At 45.8% G+C, this 21,982-nt stretch overlaps 1 protein-coding gene across 1 annotated transcript in view; it reads left to right on the top strand.

The window, feature by feature from the left end:
• The window catches only part of LOC147726124 (receptor-type tyrosine-protein phosphatase mu-like), a 1,369,719-nt gene that overhangs the window by 556,236 nt on the left and 791,501 nt on the right, over positions 1-21,982 (top strand). Inside the window, exon 9 of the mRNA XM_086960227.1 lies at positions 9,896-10,084. Within this exon, the coding sequence (XP_086816353.1) occupies positions 9,896-10,084 (189 nt within the window). The remainder of the gene's footprint in view (positions 1-9,895; positions 10,085-21,982) is intronic.

Below are 21,982 nucleotides of genomic sequence, written 5' to 3'. Positions count from 1 at the left end.
AAAGCTGTAGCGTTGAAAATCAAGCGATGCGTCACTCCTGAGACCTTGGGGAGGTGATGCGACAACCCCACTGGATGCAGAGGGCGTGTTGGGGTGACTCCGGTCCTTATGGGGAGGGGTACGATGCGACAATCTTCAGGTCGGGGAAGATCTCTGGTGTGGTGACGATGCGCGGCTCAGTGTCGATCTTCTCCTCTCGCGGCCTCTCGATGTGATGGCTCTGCGACGACTCTCGCAGTGACGTGATGTGGTCCGCAAGCAAGCGGTGCGACAATCTCACCCAGTGACGATAGGTTCTGCGACGATACTCGCAACGATGGTAATCTCCCCACACCGGAATGGTGCGTCTCGCAAGTGAAGGATGCGGCGACTCTGGCAACGGCAACAAGCGCCGCGAAGATCTCGGCCTTCGCAGCGGCGGGTATTTCCTCGCACTGATGGGGATGCGCTCCGCAAGCGAGCGATGCGTTAAATTTTGCAGAAAGTTCGTAAAATCTTTGTTTCCAGCTTCCCAATACAGGTACACCTTCCAGAGTCACCACAACTGGCCCAATCACTCTAGGAAGGACAGAACTCTCTTGGTAGACTTCAGGGAAGCTGGGGGTGAAGTCCTTTAGTTCCTGGGACTTTATAACAGGGAGCTAGCTCTTCTTCAGGCCCTTGGAGATTCCTTCAAGCAAGGGGACACAGCACAAAGCAAAGTCCTTCCCCTCTCCTTGGCAGCAAAGCAACTGATGGTTATTCCAGCAAAGCAACAGCAGGACAGTCTTCCTTCATCAGTCTTTCAGCTTTCTCCTTGGCAGAGGTTCCTTCTTGATTCCAGGATGATCTAATTTTCTGTAGTCTGGGGTCCTGTACTTATACCACTAAAAGTCTTTGTTCCCATTGTGCAGGAGGGCTCTGAGCCAGGTCTGAACCAGTTCTGGGTGTTCCTTGAGCACTTTTGGTTTCCTGGCCTCTCCTTTCCTGTCAGAGAAAGGGGCAGGGTCGTCAGCCACCCAGCAGGAGGTGGAGCCGGCATTGTGGAAGGCAGGCACAGCCCTATTCAGGCCCAGGTGCTACCCCCTCCCACCACTCTAGAAGCAGATGGAGCTATTCAGCCCAGGGATGTCCCACTCAGCCTCTGGGAGCAACCCAGCCCCTGTCACTCACAAACCAGACTGTCAATTCACAAACAGGCCAAGGCACACAGAAAGGTCAGACAAGAGAACAGCAACTTTCTAAAAGTGCTGTTCTCAAACACAGGATTTAAAAACCACCTTCCCTAAAAGATGGGTTATTAAATTCTGAGTTCAGGGATACCAGACGTTTATGTCCTATCTTGCTCCTATGGGAAGATATGCAGGTAGCCACTGTAGCCAGCATTCCCCATGATAGCCTATAGACAAGATAGCCTTACAATAGTGAAAAACGAAAATGGCTGTAATTCACTACCAGAGCAAGTCACCTGCACTAGTACATGCTCTACCTTTCACATACTCTGCACCCTGTGCAAGGTGGTTTCTTGGTCCTTTCCTTAGGGGTGACGAATGTGTACAGAAAGGGAAGGGTTCGCTCTGGCCAGTGGGGACACTGACCAGGTGGACATGGCAGTTCACAGACTGCACACAGGCACTGCGGTGGCAGGCCTGAGACACCATTTTAGGGCTACTCATGTGGGTGGCACAATCAGTGCTGCAGGCCCACTAGTAACATTTGGATCACCAGCCCTGGCACACTCAGTGCACTTTACTAGGGACTTCTTTGTGAGACAAATATGCCAATCATGGATAACCAATTACAATCACAATTTACACAGGGATCACTTGCACTTTGATACTGATAAGCAGTGGCAAAGTCCCCAAAGCATCTAAACCAGCAAAAACGAAATCCAGCACAGCGTCAAAAATACAGGAGGCAGAAGCAAAAAGACTGGGAAAACCACGCCAAAGATGCCAAGTCTAACAATCATTGTCCAATAAGAACAGTCCAGGCCGAACAGGCAAGCCAGGTCACCCCTGAACTGGAACATAAGTAACCCAAGATCGGTTTCCCCCTGATTGAGGCTCTGCAGTCGGGTGCAGCTTGGCAAAGTGGCATAGTGAGCCCAGGACCCACATCTGAGTGTACAGTTCACACTGAAGTGTACAAAAAAGCAATGGTTGGAATGCTTGAATTAATTTAAGTCACTGGTAATCATTCAAGACTGCATTGAATTCTATTGTTATTTTGAACACCCTTCTACATCAGTTTGGAACCCGCCATATGCAAATCAGTTGTCAGCCTGCTTCAGTAGGAACAGTTCATCCGAAACCGGCACTCCAGGTACTCCCTGAACTGGAACAGAAAAATCCAAGACCTGTTTTGCCCTTTTGGGGCTCGTCAGTTTGGTGCAGCTTGGCTCCAGTGGCACAGTGAACACAGGGCCCACAACTGGGCATCCACCTCTCATTTAGGGCGTCGTATTGAAGTATACAAAAAAAGTGATGGATGGAGTGATTGAATTAATCTCAGCCTCTGGTAATCACTCGGGCTTCATTCCCATCCATTGTTATTTTGCACACCAAGCCACCTCAGTTTGGACCCAGCCATATGCAAATTAGTCTTCAACCTGCTTCAGTGGGAAAAGTTCACCCGGAAATGGCAGGCCAGGTCCTTCCTTAACCAGAACACATGCAACCCAAGACCAATTTTGCCTTGATTGGAGCCTGTCAGTTAGGTGCAGCTTTGTTCCAATGACACAGGGAGCACGGGAACCACGGCTGTGCATACCAATCGCTCTTAGGGAGTTGCCAGGAGGCATTTAAAAAAGTAATGGCTGGAATGCTTGAACTAATTTCAGCCACTGGCAGTCAGCCAGGCTGCATCCCAGCCCATCGTTATATTTCACACCATGCCACCTCAGTTTGGACCGAGCCATATGCAAATCAATGTCACCCTGCTCAAATAGGAACAGTCCAGTCCGAACTGCCTGACCAGGTCCTCCCTGAACTGGAACACAAGCAACTCAAGACCGTTTTTGCCCCGATTGGGGCTCTTCAGTCGAGTGTAGCTTGATTCCAGTGGCTTACTCTGGCATACTTTAGTCATACCCTTGCCACTTAGAGTTGTACATCAAACAATGAAAAGGTGATGAGAGGAATGCTAGCAATTTGTCTAACCACTGGCAGCCACTTGGGGTTTTGACCGAGCCATATGCAAATCATTCTTGACCCTGCTCCAGCTAGAACAGTTCCTCCACAACTGCCAGGCTTGTTCCTCCTTGAAACAGGATATGGCAACCCAAGACCGGTTCATAGGTAAGTAAGTAAGTAACTTTTTCTTTTCCCTAATTCTGATATGGTGGCTACCATGATATGCATTATAAATGGAGGAAGGGCAGAAATTCCATTAACACGGCCTTTGTCTCATAAATAAGGCTCCCGGTTTTCCGTTTAAACAGATATTTACATATAAATGTAGACAGAAAACCTTTTTTCCTTTGTCTGCATTTATAAATATAAACGGAAAAATACTGACAAACCACTCCTGCCTAGGTTGCCTAATCTGGTGCATAGAGGAATGAAGCTGCTCTCAGCACATGAAAGGCACCTTACTAATGGGGCAGACTCTAAGCGCTTCATTTGGCACTCTCTTCCTGCATGCCATTCATCAGGAGTGGAACCCCAAGGGGAGCCTGGGGTAGTCATTCTCATCCGGCGCGCTCTCCCAGTGGGGAGTGCATTGCTTTATAGGGTGTTCATTTTCGAAGCCCCATTGTCCTTCGGGCCCATAAGGGGTGGGGAGGTTAATGTCTCTGTTAAAACAGACTGTGACAGAATTAGAATTTTGTTACAAGACTGGCATGCCGATGCTACACCATCCGCTGCACGTTAACTTTAATTGGTGTGCACAATGTGGTGCTGTTGTGACTTTGATGGCCATCAGGATAAGGGTGGATGGCAGTTTCAGGAATGGTTTTCAGTGCCACTAAAAAGCACACCAACATTTACATTGAGGTCACTGCATCGGCAAAGCATCATGTGATTCTCGGCATATCACTTCATTTCCACATGCTGCTAAACAATGCAAATGACAAGATGAAGTTCAGCTGGCGCTCAGGTAAAGGGCTCCAAGACCTTTAGGTGGAGTTCCATTGTTCTGTGTGTTCGCTCAGGGGGTAAATGTTGAAATAATACGTATTCAGGACCGGACTGGCCATAGCGGGCACCGGGCAATCCCCTGGTGCGCCGCAAGGGTGGGGGCTGGTTTTGAGCCGCTGGGGGACGATTTTGTTACAGGGGCCTGCAACAAAATCGGCCGAAAACCGGCCCTGGCAAGCGCTCGGCGGCACCTCCAAACCTCCCCCCCCAGTCCCCCCGCCCCCCGAGTGGGGAGGAGGGGGGGGCAGCCGAGCACTTTGCCAGGGCCTGTTTTGGTTCCCAGTCCGGCCCTGTACGTATTGCACCTTCCTCCTCCCTTCAAGAATTTGAACACTGAACTTGCGTTTTAGCCATTTATAAACAGAGATTTATCATAGTGTATGATGGAAAATAATGATCTCCTCCGTTTAAAATAAATATAGGAAAGAAGTTGTTCTGCAATGAAAAAACAGAATGGTTTGCTCCCTCGAAGACACAGCTTGGCATTTGACCTCTGTCTTTGAATGCACAGAAAATGTGACTAGAAAAGAAAAGGATTTAAAATCCTGTTTACAAAAAGGGAGTTATATCCTCCCTTCTGGTGCCTGGGGTGTACAGCCTCACAGTAAAGATTTCTTAATGCAAGTTACTCAAGTTGTGTCTAGGCCTACGTTCACATAAAATTATTTTGGCAAAGTTATTAGATAAATTTATTGGGTTTACCCAATTTGGCATACTTACAAATATATCTAAACCTTTAACACCTGAGTGCAGGTGCGCAGTGTGTATTTAAGTAAATGTGAAGAAATACTAGCTGCAGGGTCGTCTTTTGCTTGCAACAAAAATAAATGTAATAAATTCAGATAAAATTACCAAAAAATAAATATGAATAAATACAGACGGAATTGTTAATAAAATACATACCATAAAACCAGGAGCCCTACTCATTAAGCACTCCCTGAGCTGCAGGTTTAAAAAATTGTTTAGAGTTTGCAAATCGTTCCTGAATATGTTGAATGGATCAAAAACCCAGTGTTGAATAAAAGACATTAGTCATCATCATTATAACCGTATTTTGGCCAGAAATGACCATAAAAGCACATACAAACACGGAAATAATCAATGGCATTATAAAAAATCAATGAAATTAAAACTACCACTCAGAAATAAAACACATAATTCATAAAAAGTAAAAAATAGTAAAAATTATATAAAATACCTTTAAAATGGCATTGAACTATGAAGTCTATCAGTTGAATTTAAAAAGGCCCATTCTAGAACATATTTCATGTGTACAAAATGACTGTAAATAGAGAAACACTGCTCTGCAATTTTTTATCTTTGCTTTTTGGACCACTGGGATGAGCAGGCCCTTAGGCAATTAGTTATAATACCTACAGAAAAACAGAAAGTGCAACAAGGTTTTATCAGATGTTTCATCGCAAGTGCAGCAGCTGATGACGGTGGCATCATACTGACTAATAGGGAAATACAATTTCCAACTGACAGATCCAGGCCAAATCTAGTGAGAAGTGAGCTTTCCCATGGGTGGTTAACCCACTCGAAATATGGGGGTCAATTAGGATGACGGACGGATCGCCACCGCCATGCAGGCGGTGGCGATCCGTCCGCCATCCTTGCCAGTCCGCCACCTACTTTCCCCCCATATTACAATGGCGGGGGGACCGTGGCGGAGGGGAAGACCGTCGGCCGCTTTTCCGCCGCGGTCGCCTTGCGACCGCAAAGGAAAAGGTCTAATATGGTGGCGGTGTCTATCAGACTCCGCCAGCCATATTAGGATGGCCGGATGCAGATGCCTTTCCGTGGCGGAAATGCCCCCACGGAAAGGCATACGGGCTTTGCTTTGGGGGCCCGTTGCGGGCCCTCAGAGTGAAGGAGGTGTGGGGGGTGCACATGGGGTTACCTATGGTACCCCCCTGCGTTTCACAGTACAACATGGCAGGCACCGCGCGGTGCCTGTCATGTTGTGCTGTGAAACGCACAACATGCATTTTTGACATTGCGGCGGACGGTACTTTCCGCACCGTCGGCCGCAATGTTAAAAATGCGGGATGCACCTGCCACGGTGGCGGGTGCATCCTAATTTGGGGCACAGTACCTCCGCCCTTGTGGCGGACGGTCCCTGCCCCAGACAGGATGGCGGACGGACTTTGTCTGTCCGCCATCCTAATCGACCCCATGGTTCGATCACAGGGCACGTTTGGATCACTGCATAACTTCTGTATATAATTTATCCATGATAATGAGGGACCCAAAGCACTCGCCAAGCAATCCTCATTCACATCTCTACGAAGAGAGGCCTGAGCTTTACACCAGATAGAACAACAAAGTAGAAGGGGAGCTAGTTTTGTACAGTCTTCCACATAATCTAAACCAAGCTCCTTGTGTGCCAAAGAATTATTACTACTTGGGAACACCCCAGTAGCCTACGGAGCACCCTGCTTTCTTCATGTTGTAAACTGCCCATATTGCAGCAGCCCCAGATCCCAGCATTAAGCTTATCAATCCTGATACACTGGCGGATATGTTTATTCCTTATGCATGAAAAAAACATAAAAAATGGAACTACTAGTCTTCCTATTGACCATACATGAGGTCCAACTAACGTGTTTCTCGAAAGTGACTCCTAAGTCGGGAAAGGTGCGCAGTCTCTCAATGCACTTGGTCATAATGCTAAGTGTTCAAGTCTTTATGTTCTGAGGGCCACAGACCATTATAAAAGTTTTGGATTCATTGACTTCCAGGTTAAGGCTCTCCATAAAATTCCCAACACCATCAAGGAGAACCTTAAGTTCATATAAAAGACATATACAGTTTAACTTACTATCTGCCCACACATTGTTAATTTTTAAAAGATAGAAATATCATGCATGATAGGCCACTATCTGTTTGCTGTATGTTTGTTAAGGTATTTATTTAGCTACAAGCATGAATGAAGTTTGGTAAAACCTTGAATTAAAGATGTCTTGGATGAATGTGTGTTTCGGTAAAGCGCATCAAATCATAAGGTTGAGGGTGTTGAAATGATATGTTAAGACTGATAAGTCAACACCTCTTGACTCAAATTATTCCCTAGTACTAGTCATTAATAAAATTGAAAGTCAAGAAGGGAAGCTGCAGAAAATATAAGTGCTACCTCAACCTACTGAACGATTTCATATTAAATCTCTCTACGAAACAAAGAAGTTCAGTCTACGAAACTAAGAAGAGTGACCGGAAATTTAGAGAGACTGAATGTCAAAGACTGACCTGTTGAGTGCCTTACAAGATTGCCAGAGGACAGGGCGACTCTGCCCAGTAGTCACGGCGTCACCTGTCACTAAATGTAGACTTTCATTCCTACTGGTCCATGTCCAGATAAAGCTTAGAACCTATGGTATAGAAAGAAGGCCTGATACTTGGCAGCTTGCCATGTACAATCCACTGTGACCTCATTCAATGGGCCATATTGAGCTATGTTCATTCTTTTCCCCAAGACAAAAATGTACTAGGACATGGCAAGCAGACAAAATGCCAAGGAACAGTGCTATGTGCAACATTCATCAACAGCCAGCTAGAGCAGAGTCCCTGTATTGATTTGAAATAAACAAAGGCCCGCATATTGGTCAAAGTCAATGGTTAGCTGTCTTTTACTGGCTTTCAGATAAGCACACATTTCCGTAGGCAAAGCCCAACAATGTACAATAAATTTCAACCACAATGTGAACTGCACAGGCAAATAACCCAAGGCATCCTGCATGTCATGAAGTTTCTTTACTACCTTACCTTCTGCTCCTTAGAGGCAAAAAGAACTGATGATGGGCGCAATGGTGAACAAATCTAACACTCACCCCCAGTCACTGATCTGGGTTGAATCCATTGTTTCTTTGCACGCCACGCCATTCCACTTTAGACACAGCCATATGGAAATCAGTCTTGACCCTGTGCCTCATGGGAACAGTCCTGCTCGAACTGCCAGGCCAGGCCCTCCCTGGACCAGAAACATGCATCCAGGGACAGGTTTCGGGTATCACCCCTCCATAGTGGAGCACAGCCTGCTGTCACCAAAGGCCTGTAGCTAAAAGTATGCATATTATTTCCTTAGCTGGCTTCTCCCGTGTGACCAGGTAGAGAAGGAATAGGCTGAGATCAGACAGCAATAATGCATTTATTCTCCTAGTCCTTTCTTGGTATCTCAAAACAAAGAACAGGGCAATGTGAAACTAGTTTACAATAATAGACTACCGAGCTGTCCATGAAATATATATTTTATATCTTATGTAGAAAATATTAATTCAGCCAACCTTTGTCATTTGCCTGAAGAACAGTTCGGAAGGAACATAGTTAACCTTTTATTTGTTCCAATCAAATCTTAATGTGGTACAAATATAAATCCCCATCTAGTTACATCTTTGACCTGGGGAATGAGTGGACTGCTGGAAAATGGTGTGTGAGTGCAGGATATCAGACAGGCATGGAGGTGAGCGAATCAATGGAACATTACTTGAAAGACGAAAGTGCACAGAGAATGGAGTTGAGAGCAGGAAAGAATGAAAGTAGAATTGACAATAGGAATAAAAGAGGAAAGGAAGGAAATAAAGGCACATTTTCTTTATAAACACTGAAAAAGTACCATTTTTGAATGTTGCAAAAAGTATTAAACATTGAAAAACACTGGCAAAGCACCCACTGGAATTCACAACAAAAACATACTGAGAACAGGAAAGTATCTATTTTAAATTGAGAGACTGGAAGTCAAGATGAATTTATCAGATGCAAGGTAACTTCAGTTGAAGAGTCACAGGATTAACCTCATGAGTTGTCATAAAATATTAGTTGAAACTCAATTTGTTAATGTGTGAACTAGAAGGAAACAATTAGACAGCCGTAACTTTTTTGCCAGCCATCTTGAAGGCTTGATTTATCTGCATCATAGCCTCGGAATGATACACAATTATTGAAACAAGTTAATTCGTCCAAAATGCACCACTGGGCCTCGTTTTAACATGAAAATGAATGCGAGGCCTTTACCCAATACTCTGCTGCAGAAGGGGTTACTCACATTTGCTAGAATCACTGGTATGAACACCAAGATTTCTCCGAAGCCTGGTGATTTTAGTGAACAGGTGCCACAGGCCAGCACCCACTCTGAAAAGGGCAGATCTTTACTTTGGCCACGGTCCATTAGGACATGTCGAAGGGCGTGGTCAAGGTTGTTAAAATTGCTTTTAGAGAGGAATGGAAGGAAAAGTCAAAAGAGTTTGGTATTCTGGTAATTCACAGCATTTTGAAAGCAGGTCTACTATGACTTTCAAAAATCACCCGCCTCATGTCCGTTAAAGCCATGCGGGTCACAGACGTTTGTCTAAAAGGTTTGGGGAGAGCTGGTCTAGAAGGTGTTGTCCTCTGGGATTTAAAACTGCTGCTTTCACTATATCTGCTATCATGAATGCACCATACTGTTTTACATTACGGAAGAATCCCCGGCATCCCTTCTGTAGAGACAACCCACCCTCTGAGCAAGAGACAAACCTGTCATGGTAGGAAATGTGCCCGCCAGAACCTCTGGAAGGTTTAAGGCTCAGGTCCCCGGTCTTACTCCACCATGGACTTGTTTACAATGAGTGAGTGAAAGAGTGTGTGTGTCTGTGGGGAAGGGGGGGCGGATGGAGCCTCCTGTTCTATAACCACAATTCCTCTGTTTCACTGCAACATGTGCACGAAGAAGAGCTCCCTGTCTCACACACCTGGCGCTCTGATGCTCCTCTACATCTTATGTTACTTTTATTTTTCAGAGAAATGCAGAAATCCAGCCACACAAAGGTCACTTTTTACCCTCTCTCTCTACAAACCGTGGTACGACCGTGGAGATGTGGTACAAGTGACGTGCTCCGATGAGTATCAGCCTTCACCGCCTCAAATAGAGTGTAGAAAAAAACAACGGAGTGACGACAATGAGTGGAATGCAACAGCTACCTGCATCCGTAAGTAACCCTAATCCTTCTGTTGAACTTGGGGCCTGATTTATTACTAGAAATGTTGCAAATAGTGGGGGCAATTTGCGGCCTGACTGTGACTTGCACAACATTTTCAAAGATGTAGTAATCAGGCGCTGACGCTGCAGGTGGGAGAGTATGAGAGTGATACATCCTCTTTACTATGGTACCGTGGGACTCCCACTTAGACAACGGGGAATGATTCAAGCATGTGAAATCTATGAAAGATACCAATACTGGAGAACTGCAGTAACAGGTAAGTAATTAATTTTCTTCAGCCTCATATCCAACTCATGTCAACTCCTACATACTTAATTGTATCATTTCAATGCCCTGTGATTTACACTTCATCACAAGTAGGATGTTCAGTCCAGGTAATAAGATGAAATTCAGAAATAAGATACCAGTGTCGTCTCGACAAAGGTCATGCTGTACTACACCCTGCAAGTGCAACAGCAGTCGCTCTCATTCCTCAGTGTCAAACAGAAATTGTGTGCTATGCAGGGGACCTTTTCTGGCCCATCTATGCGTTATTTTAGCTGGGAAGACACTCTTTTATGACTGCCCCGGGTAGTGCATGGGAATGGAGTGAGGAACAGCCTGACTGGAGGCGACGGGACATAAACAAAGTGGAACACCCTACCCTTGGTTACCAACCAGGATCCTGGACATATGCCACACAGGAGCCGGAGAAACAGGAGACCCTATCAGTCGGCATGGGCGGCAACAGGCAGACATGAGCGGCAAGGGTTGCCGTCTGAGACTGCTACAATGGTGTTGGGCAGTAACTGAGGTATAGACGCCTCGCTGCCTCTCCCGCCCCATTTATTCTAGATGCTCTAATTTCAGACTACCTATTCTGTTCTCCTCTGCAGCTTTCAGTGAGGTGGGCACCGGCTGCCCGACAGGGTGATGATTTGCGAATGGGTTGTTTTCTTACAGGACTATTAGGGGAGTTGGAGTGTGGGGGCGGTTTTGATGTTCACATGCCTGGTTGGCAATTGTCCCTACTTTCCGTGACAGATACTTCCAGTTCTAGAAGTATTGGGTGGGGGTATTTCTTGCACTGTTCTGTTCCTTGGTACTACCCTGCAATTGTTATTGGACCCCTCACATCATGTAAAAAGCACAGCCACTCTGGGCGGGACAGCCCTGAGCCTGCAGAATCCACTGTAATGGTCTACATCGATTTCCTACACATGTCGGCTTTGTGACCTGGAACATGAATGGTATCTTCAATAAAATGAAAAGAGGGGCAGTCCTAAAGGCAGCAAGATTATCTAACCCTGACATATTCATACTGCATGAGACACACTTGGTGGATGATCATTGCCCCTTTCTTGTCAGATTAGTGGTCTCACAAGTCTTTCATGCGGGCTTCACTCGGGGTACCCGTGGAGCAGCAGTCCTCCTTTGTTCCACTATTCCCTTCATGAAAATATGAGCGTGGCAGGACAATAGGGGAAGATATGTGGTGGTCTCTCACCATCTCTATTGCCTACCTTTCTTCTTTTTTAGCGTATATGCCCTGTCCACACTAGCGACAGAATTTCTGCATATTTTGGTTGAGCTCATACTGCAGCTCCCTTAGGGATTGTGGGTAATAGGGGGCAATCTCAACAGGGTGGGCTGCATTCTCTTAGATAGATCCACATTCCTGGCCACACCCCAGACCGAGCAACAGGCATAACTACTCTATCAGATAATGAACACCTGACATATGCTTGGCGGCTTCACCACCTGGGCGTATGGGGCTATAGGAATTATTCAGGAGTTCACAGAGTGTTCTCTCGCCTTGACTACTTTATACTCCCCACCTCTGAATCTTCAAGGTTGGTAGAGGTGAAGATATTAGTCAGGGATCTCTCTTACAACTCTTCTGTCAAGCTTATTATGTGACTTGACCCACTCAGGACATTCTTGGGGTGGCGCCTCAGCACCTGGTTCCTCAAAGACCTGCACACAAGGGATCATCTTCTGGAACAATAACAACTCTATACGCCACATAAGAAAGGATCTGTTTCCTCCCTGCGGGCTCTGTGGGAAGCGTTTCATGCCACACTGCGGGGAGTCATTATTACTTACCAAACCGGGGTTAAAAAACAAGCTGTGTGCTAATTAGTGGACAATGTGGACAACAACATTACCGATGAACGGTTGATAGCAGCCACATTTGCTGATTATCTCAGCGAGCTCTACTGCTCAACTCAGGACACTCTCTTCCAGGATAACATCCTTTTTAGCGGGCATGCTAACCCACTGACTGTCCTCCGAGGAGGGGAACTTATTAGAGGAGGAAATTACACTGGTGGAATTAGGGGGAGCCCTAGCCCAATTTTAGCAAGCAGAACTCCAGGCCCCAACGGGTTCCCAGTGCAATTTTGTAAGGCATACCAGACACAGTTGGGTCCAGCAATGGTAAAGATTTTCCTCAAGGCACTTAAAATTGATCAGCTCCTCTCAGACCTATGTCTGGCTGACATTGCAGTGATTCCCAAATCAGGATTGTCCTTGACCACCGATTCCTCCTACCGCTCTATTTGCCTCATTCATTTGAAAGTAAAGATCTTGGCAAAAAACCTAGACTTCCGCAAATCTTTTGATTCTGTAGAGTAGCATTACCTTTTAGCTCTCCTCACTAAATTGAATTATTGAATTTTGGACCAAGATCCATAAGTATTGTTCAATTACTCCTTAGAAATCTACCGGCTTGGGTCAGAGTTGTGGGTTAGATGTCCCCAGCCTACCCCATACAAAGAGGCACGCTACAGGAATGGCTCGTCTGCCGGATACTCTTTGCCCTGTAAATTTAGCCTTTGGTAGAGTCAATGAACAGCTTCGTGTGGAGTCTAGGCATCTTATGAAAGATTTCTCTATATGCAGATGATGTGCTCATTTATTTGTCAGATCCACCCCGGTCAGGTCCGCATGCTTTCCATATCCTGCATATTTTCGGAGAATACTCTGGACTGATAGGGGTTTCACCCTGGCCGCTGAACTGGGCCTCGGACCTCAAGATACAAATGGTAAGCTTCTGGGAGTGTACATCACAGAGTATTGTGGGAGAGCCTGGAAGGAGAACCTACAACCTCTCATACATAAATTATATAAAGACTTTGAATTTGGTCCACGCTTCCCCTTTCACTGTTTGGATGATTAGAGATTTATAAAATGGTTGGACTCCCCTGACTATTATATCAGTTACAATACTACTCCCATCTTGTTCCCAAGACCTTTTTCACAAGTTTGAATAAGGTGCTGAGGCGCTTTCTTTGAAACCGGCAACCTCCTTGAATTGCACTCACTAAATGCTACAAGTCGCCATTTGACAGCGGCATGGCCACACCTATTTTTCAGATTATAGAGGCCCAACTGGTTGTGCTGAATGAGTGGTGGTTTGGAGGAGGAGATACCGCAGCCTATGCCTCTGAGAAGTGGGCCTTGCAGAGAAGACCAATGGCCTAATATCTGTTTGGGGAGCCCCTCCCACAGCCCTTTTCCAGATGACAAGAGTAGTCTTCCAGGCATGGAGAGACATACTTCCTAATTTGGGCTGGTACAAGCTCCTTACTGGGTCGGCCCCATTATGGAATGAGTTTTGGCTGTCACAGGTGACAGACTTGGAGGTATTCAGTGAGTGAGATCTTATTGATATCTCCATTCTGAGGAACAGCGTGACGGGAACAATGATTAAGTCCTTTGCTAGCCAATACTCAGACACACACTCTTCGCCTGTGCGCCGTGTTAGACCTGGCACCATTGGGCTGGGTCTCTCTTCCATTTTTTGCTGTTGCCTCTTATGTTTTTGCTGGTTTTTGCTGGTTTTAGATGCTTTTGGGCACTGTGCCACTGCTGTTCAGTGCCAGAGTGCAGGTGCTCCCCGTGGTAAATTGATGTATGGATTAGTGACTCCATGATTGGCTTGTTTGGTTTACTTGTCAGACCCTAGTACAGTGCACTGCTTGTAAATCATATGCTGCTGGTGGGCTTGCACTGACTGTGCCACCCACCGGAGCAGCTTCTAAAGTGTGTCTCAGGACTGCCATTGCAGAGCCTGTGTGCAGTCTGGTACTGCCATGTTGACTGGGCAAGTGTACCCACTTGCCAGTCCCTAAACCTTCCCTTTTATACATATTAGTCACCCCTAAGGTTGGCCCAAGGGCAGGGTGCATTGTAGGTAAAAGGTAGGACATGCCCTGATGTGTGTGACATGTCCTGAAAGTGAATTACAGCCATTTTCGTTTTTCACTATTGCAAGGCTACCTGTTCCCTATAGGCCAGAATGGGCAGTGTGATTATTACATCAGGGAACTAGGAAGAAACTCAAGTTTAGTATGCCTGAACTCAGAATGATAAAATACATCTTTTAGTGAAGTTGGTTTTAACATTCTGTGTTTGAAAATACCACTTTTAGAAAGTAGGTATTGTCTTGCCTAACTATCCACGCCTGCCTCTGCTAGGATGTGTATTCCTTGTCTGGAGTTTGAGTGACAGGGGCTGGGGCTGGGGGATTCCAGGAGACAGGGTGAATCAGTACAGGGCTGGATAGAGCTATCTGTATGTATCTACATACAGGAGGTGGGAGTAGTTGCACCTGGGACCTGATTAGGGCTGGGCCTGCCTTCCACAATGCTGGCTCCACCTCCTGTGGTGCGTCTGATGTCCCTGGCCCACACTGTCAAAGGAAAGAAGGAGTCTTGTCAACAAAGTGCTCCAGGACTGCACAGAACTGGTTTGGACTGGGTACAGGACCATCTGCCTTCAGAGGACAAAGGATTTGCTAGTATAAATATGGGGATTTTAGATCACTTCTGGGAATCAAGACGAACCTTTGCTGAGGAAGAGAACCAGGAAGCTGAATGAGGAGAATGCACCTGTGATGTGTGTTTGGGGGTTGGCCTGCAGTGGTTGCTTCATTGCCAAAGAAAGGAGAAAAGTGTGCTTTTTATCAACTTGAAGAAGAATCTCCAAGGGCTTGAACTAGAGCTTGCCTCCTGCCTGAAGTCTCAGGGATACTACACTTCACCAACCAGCTCCCCCCTGAATTCCTTTGTGGGAATTGAAGTGCCTGCTGTTGTGCTGGGCCTTCTGAGAGAATGCGTGTCACTGGGAGCTAGATGCGTGATGCAACAACGAGAAGCCTGTTGCCCCCGCAGCAGCTGTCGTCGCATTGCCGAAGAAACGAGCCACCGCTGCCGCTGTCACCATCGCATCGCGAAAGCGCGGCGCATCACCGGAGAAGCGACACCCCGCCGCAGAGGTAACCGTCGCATCACCGGAGAAGCATTTCGCAGGGCCTGTCGCGGCTCCAAAGATCATCGAGTCGGCGCAAGGCCAATGGACGTGCACGCATTGCATCAACGTTGTCGTACCGTAAGCAACACGCCATTTTGTTGCATTGCACCGGAGAAGAGTATCGCATCGAGGTGCCATCTTGTCGCATCGTGGCGGAGAGCAGTAAGAAACTGACGCATCACCTTCTCACACAGTATGGAAGCAAGTATCAACTCCCCTGCGCAGCAGTAAGGAACCGACACATCCATTCCTCTGAGTGTAAGGAACCGACGCATCACCTTCCCTGCGACCATTTTTGTTTTCTTCGCATTACGCATTCAAGGTACATTGAGAGTAAAGTGTCGCATTTACAACTTGAGAGAACTGAGCTATTTTATACTATTTTAAATTCTATTTTTGAGTACAGTATTGTGGATTTTGTTGTAGGGTCTTGTGTTAAATCTATATAAAAATACTTATTTTTATAATACAACCTGTGTGGTGTCCATCTGTAGTGTTGTCACTGTAATACTGTATGTGTTCAGAAATGCTTTACACACTGCCTCTGAGATAAGCTTGTCTGCTTGTGCCAAGCTACCAAGGGAATGAGCAGGGGTTGTTTTAGGAGTGTAGCCCCTTACCCTGACTAGATGCAAGGGTCCCTATTTGGTCAAAGGTACCTACCTCTTCCAACTAGACACCCCCAAATCTAAGACGCCTATACTTACGGAGTTTCTGGAAGTTAGCACCATGGAGGCACAGGTGCTGCTCACTGCTCCTGTCCACCATAAACTCGCCTTCACATATAAGTCATTGGTTAGACACATTCCGGATTCCTTACCTGGCCTAAGAGCTACCTTGGTGAGAGACCTCCATCAAATTGATGACGACGATTGGTGGGAAACCCTAAGCTCCCCCCCTCATGCTACTATTTCTGCATAATTTTGTTTCATACTCTGATCAAATATCTGCATAGGATATACCGGATGCGCTCCAGACTATGGCATCTGGGTGGGATTGCCTCACCGCTGTGTCTGCGTTGCTCCACGCACTTTGGCTGCCCAGCCCTACATTCCTTATTGGTGGGAGGTGGAGGGGGCCAGGCTTAACATGTTTAGGAGGGGTTTTTAGTTTGGCCATTGGCCAATGACCGCAGACTTGCGTTACTATATATTTCCACATTTCAGATGATATAGAGGATAATAGATATAAACAGGCCCTCCTGTGGATAGTTCTGGTGGGTGGCAAAAGAGGTATATTGCGGCTGTGGATTTCAGAGTTTGCACTGTCAGTAGGGGAATGGAAGGCAGGCCGACATATATATGTATGTCCCGCGAAAGGCCAATTTTTGCCACCAGGGGCTGCCCTCAGAAACATGGGAGGATTTGAGGGGGTTGGGCCCAGCACCATTGCATTGCACTTGAGCCCTCAACAGACCGCTCTCTTGTCTGTGGACAAGAACATGCAGGTTGATGAAACAAACTGATTTAGCTGGGAGGACACCTGAGGAGTTGGGTAAATGGCATGGATTGACATTCAATTACTTAGATGATAGCCGTGCACAGCTTGATGATGATACTTAGGTTTTAGGCGTAGCTCGTGCTCCTTCGTTTACTCCCTGCTTCGGAGTATTTACTATGAACTGAGGATTGCACTAGCACTCAACAGTGCCAGTGTCACAAAGGGCACTGATTTCTAGTGTGCTGGATTCACCAGCAAGTTTTAGTCAATAAAGTTTTCAGAAACTTGAATTTGCTGTTCACTGAAGTATTTTATTCATACTTGTACGAATATTTTCATGAAGGTATTCAGTAATTATACTTTATATCCAATTCCTTTTACAACAATCCATGTGTTCCAATGCATTTCGGCCCACTGGCCTTCATCTGGGAAATCTATGAAACAAGGAGTGGTATCTGTCACTGATAATTGTTCAAAACAAACTATATTTAAATCACTCTTTCTTTGTCATGTATTATCTATCATCGATAGATGAATTGCATACAGGATAGTTTGAACGTTAATGGATGCCCTCTACAGTTACGCGCTGGAAACTGCTGTCAAATATTCTAGTCAATTATACACATACGTTCTTTGACGCTAAGGGCAACATTGTAACATTGTCAATTCATCTCACGGTCAAGATAGTTAGCGTAGCGCATTAACAAACGGAGGTTTTCTTGCGCTTTAAAGCAGTTCTCATGTGTTAAATAATCGGGTTCTCTGAGAGGCTGTGAATGCAGCGCTTTCTTACCGGGAATGCAGGGAATTGAGTTCTGTCCGCGCTGGCAGCGGGACGCTTTCGGTGCGATGCAAGTTGGCGTGTGACGTATGTGGGCTGTACTCTGGTGTTTTAAAACCGCGCGCTTGTCAATTAAAGGGCCAGTATCTAAATATGTGTTGAATTCTATGCTATGGCGGGCTTCGTGTCAGGAATATCATAGTTGACTGTTACATTGTACCATGGTAACTGTATTACATAGTGAAAAAATACATGAATTACAAATAACAACTAAATTCAGTTCGTTCATTTATCCCCTGAGGGCGCAAAGTTTGTAGGTAAAATATCCAATGGTTTTCACGTTTCAGCAAAGTCTTTCTGTTATCTCTTTCTTCATTCTTTTCCACAATCTCCAATATGCATGCTCTTATTTGGTTGATCTGATGATTATGTTCAATGAAATGGGCGGCAACCGCTGATTTGGACACTTTGGTTCTTATATTGCTTTTATGTTCAGTCAATCTTGTTTTAAGTTTGCGTTCTGTTTGTCCCACGTAAGCTTTGCCATATGGGCATTTTAACATGTAGATAATATTTTTTGTGTCGCAGGTGCCGTTGACTTGTAACTTGATTTTGTTACCCCGCATGGGGATTGACATTCAGACAGGGTAGAAAGGATGTACCCATTTACACTCAATTGCTTTTGTATCATTGGAAGGGGATGGCACTAGGCTATATATTGTGTCTTGCGTTCTGGACGGTGTGTAGCTACTGTTAAGGTGAGTTCATGAACCGTCCAGATACTGTTTATCCCTTGGAGGTCTCTGATAAGATGGGATTACAGCTTGCCCCCCCCCAAGGTGCGTATCGCGGATAAGGGGAAAAGTTCTGCTCTGTGATTTTCAGGGACACTGACAGATAGTAAAAAGGCGTGCAAATGTCTCGAACGATCATGGAGGAAAGATTTTGACCCCATAAAGAAAAATATATATAAACTGGTACTTAAAGAACATTATGCCAAAGTTCGGGAGGAGAAAACAAGCTTTTTGACCAACAGAATCGAGTCAGCCAGAAATAGAAGCCGTAAACTTTTTTAAATTGTGAAGGACTTTGTCTCTTCTAATGTCACTAAGAGCCCTTTTATTCCCTCACTCAAATGGACGAGTCAGGTGGCGAAATTTTTCTTTGAGAAAATAAAATTGATACAAGACTCATTTGTGAAGTCCACTGATTTAAACCTTGATATGTCGCCTGCACTGACTGTTGACTTAAAAAAGGAAATGCTGGTGGACTTCCCTCCTATTCACATGGAGACCTCTCTTAGTATTATGAAAGCACTTAAATCGGGGTCACCATCGGAGCCTTGTCCCGCGAAGATAATGGCGTCAGTGACGGAGGTTTTGAACCCTGCTGCAAATCAAGTTTTGAATATGTCTCTGTCAGAGGGTAGGGTTCCAGGGAGCTGGAAACATGGTAAGATCCTCCCTCTATTAAACAAACCTTCAGCCGATCCCACAGTAGTAAGTAACTATCGGCCCATAACATTGCTTCAGTTTTTTCCTAAAACTTTGGAAAAGTATGTGAATTCGGTCCTTACTGATTTTATTGAATCCACTAATGCTCTTCATCCCAGTCAATCGGGTTTTAGAACTAATAAAGTACGGAAATGGCGTTACTGGAGATAACAGAAACTATCAGAGCCACACTTGATAGAGGCGGCAAGGCAGTTTTGATACTGCTAGACCACTCGGCGGTGTTTGATACCGTACCCCCATGAAAGGCTTTTACAGAGGTTGAGGGAGTGCGGTATTGGGGGTACGGTTTTTAGGTGCTTTTCTTCCTTTCTCGAGGACCGTCGACAAACGGTGTGGTCGTCTCCTTTCTCTGCGGATATTCCCTAACTGAACGTAGGGGTGCCTCAGGGATCAGTATTGAGTCCCACTCTTTTTAATATCTATATGGCCCCATTGGCACCCCTGGTTGAGGAATATGGAGCAGAAATTATAACCTACGCCGATGACTCACAGCTGCTGTTTACGGCTGTGAAAGATGAGCAGCTAAATGAGCATGCTATCCTCTTATGCTTTACCAAGGTATTTGATTGGTTGCGCCAGAACCAATTATCTTGCAATTCAGCTAAAACGGAAAAATGTTTTTTGGACCTTCGCCCGAAAACAAATGGCGAAATTGGTGGCCCCAGACTCAGACACCTCTTGCATGCCCAGTCACCGCTGTTAAAAATCTGGGAGTTAGGCTGGACTCATCTTTGTCCATGAAAGCGCAGGTGCAATCTGTTGTAGGTACGTGTCTTCAGGTGGTCCAACATGCAGCCGCGAGAGCTATTATGCTGGTAGGACCTAGAAAACCCATGACGAGCCATTTGAAAACTCTCCACTGGCTCCCAATGAAAAATAGGATACGCTTCAAGACCCTTGCGCTGGCCTTTAAGGCCCTACATAATAGTGGGGCACAGTACATTCGACAGAGGGTCATACCTTATTTTCCGGTGAGGTTGTTGAGATCATCGACACAACATCTGCTGGTGATGCCAACATTTTCTCTTGTCAGAAAGGGTGGTAGCTCCTTTCAGGTGGTAGTAGGGAAATTATGGAACTCCCTTCCTGTCAGTCTTAGACAAGAGCATGAGCTTCTTAATTTCAGGCGCCGATTAAAAACCTGGTTGTTCCATCAAAAATCGCAGTATTTCAGTGCAGTCCTTCCTCTTCTTTTTCTCTCAAGGGTTTTCTCTTAGGGGGTTTTTTGGTGCGTCAGCGCCTGGACACTCTTCGGAGTAGTCGTGCGCTACAAATACCCCCCATAATATAACATAACGTAACATTGTGAGTTTGAATAAAAAGTTAATAGAATATACTATAAAGAAAATATACCAGTGTAAAGCTGAATTGTGTATCTTGGGCACACCCCATTACTATCTGGTCCTCTAGTCTTTATCTCTCCCATGCAATGAGTCTGCACATACTACTCAAAAGAAAAAGACAATAGAGCAGCGTGTCTGACAGACCTTGGGAAGTCCTGTGCACCCAACATGCAGTTTAACTGTGTTAGAAATGGGGCTTCTGGTTGGCTACAGTATGCACCTAAGCCAGGCAGAACCCACCACTCTAGTCAGGGCAAGTAAGTAACACACCAAAGATAACTTGTGCTCACCCCTGGTAGCTTGGCACAGATCAGTCAGGCTGATTCCCAGAGGCAATGTGTAAAGCATTTGTGCAACACACACACACACAAGCAACTCATGAAGCACACCACAAAAGAGACTCCGCACAGTATTATATAAAAATAGATTGTATTGTATATATAACTCAGACCAAAACGACATATATCACTAATTACTTTGTCTAACAGGCAATGGTCAAGGCTCACAATGAGTGCAATGATGAACAAAAAAATTATACTTTGCAAGTATCATGGAATACATTACTGTGCATATTAGGTAGTCACCTTAAATAGCACTCTCTAGCCTGAACAGTACAAGGGATAGAACGACATACATCATCATATTAGGGCCCAAAATGCAGTAGTTAGAGGCAGAAAATATAGGCGATACAAAATCATTACCGTATACAGTTTAGTGCTGACAATCTCACCATAAAGCTATAGGGCACAGCGCTCCCGTGCTCCTATTAGGTAATATGTGGTAACTTAGATTCCCAACGTATGGAACAAGAACACCTGCACTCCTGCTACACAGTATACTGTAATGTATGGAGCATCTTGTTTGTAAGTACTGCATGGTGTCGTTCCTGGGGTCCTCTCCAGAAGTTTCACCCCAAGAATTCAGGAAAAAGGCCCCCAAGGTATGTGCAAACTCAAGGGAAGAGGGGGTGCACATCCACGGCTGAATTTGGTGGTGAGACCTCCAGTCGCAAAGGTAGGCTGCCCGTGAAAATGCGGTGTAGCCACAACAACACAATACCCCTCTGCCCCAGCGCCACGAGGCTTCCTCTGGTAGGGCACTGACGTCATCCTCATGGGGCCCTTTGGAGGGCCACAGCACCTTCTCACTGCAGACTCCATTGGGAGAAGGACACACACTGAGGAACTCATGGGGATACCTCGCCAGGTCGTCCCCTCCATACCAAAACTAGCTCCGCCACTGTCAGACATGCGGGTAAAGTACCTGTCAAGCCCACAGGGTGCCTCCAATGTGGAGGTCAGGAGTGGGCCTTCTGCTTCAGACCCCATGCCAATGGGCAGCTCCCAAGCAGAGCAGGCAGTTTAAGGTCGGCCTCACTCCGGTAAAGTGCGTCTCCGTTGGGTCTCCAGGCTCCACCGAAACAGCGACGTCAGCGGAGTTCCTACTATGCCCCTCCTTCTGGAATTTCCCTCGATGCTGCGACGGCTCTCTCTCTTGCTGTACAGAGGCAGAA

This window comes from Lissotriton vulgaris, chromosome 3_1 (assembly GCF_964263255.1).
Source record: "Lissotriton vulgaris chromosome 3_1, aLisVul1.2, whole genome shotgun sequence".
NCBI classification, from domain to species: domain Eukaryota; kingdom Metazoa; phylum Chordata; class Amphibia; order Caudata; family Salamandridae; genus Lissotriton; species Lissotriton vulgaris.
This window is presented reverse-complemented; position numbering and strand designations above follow the sequence as displayed.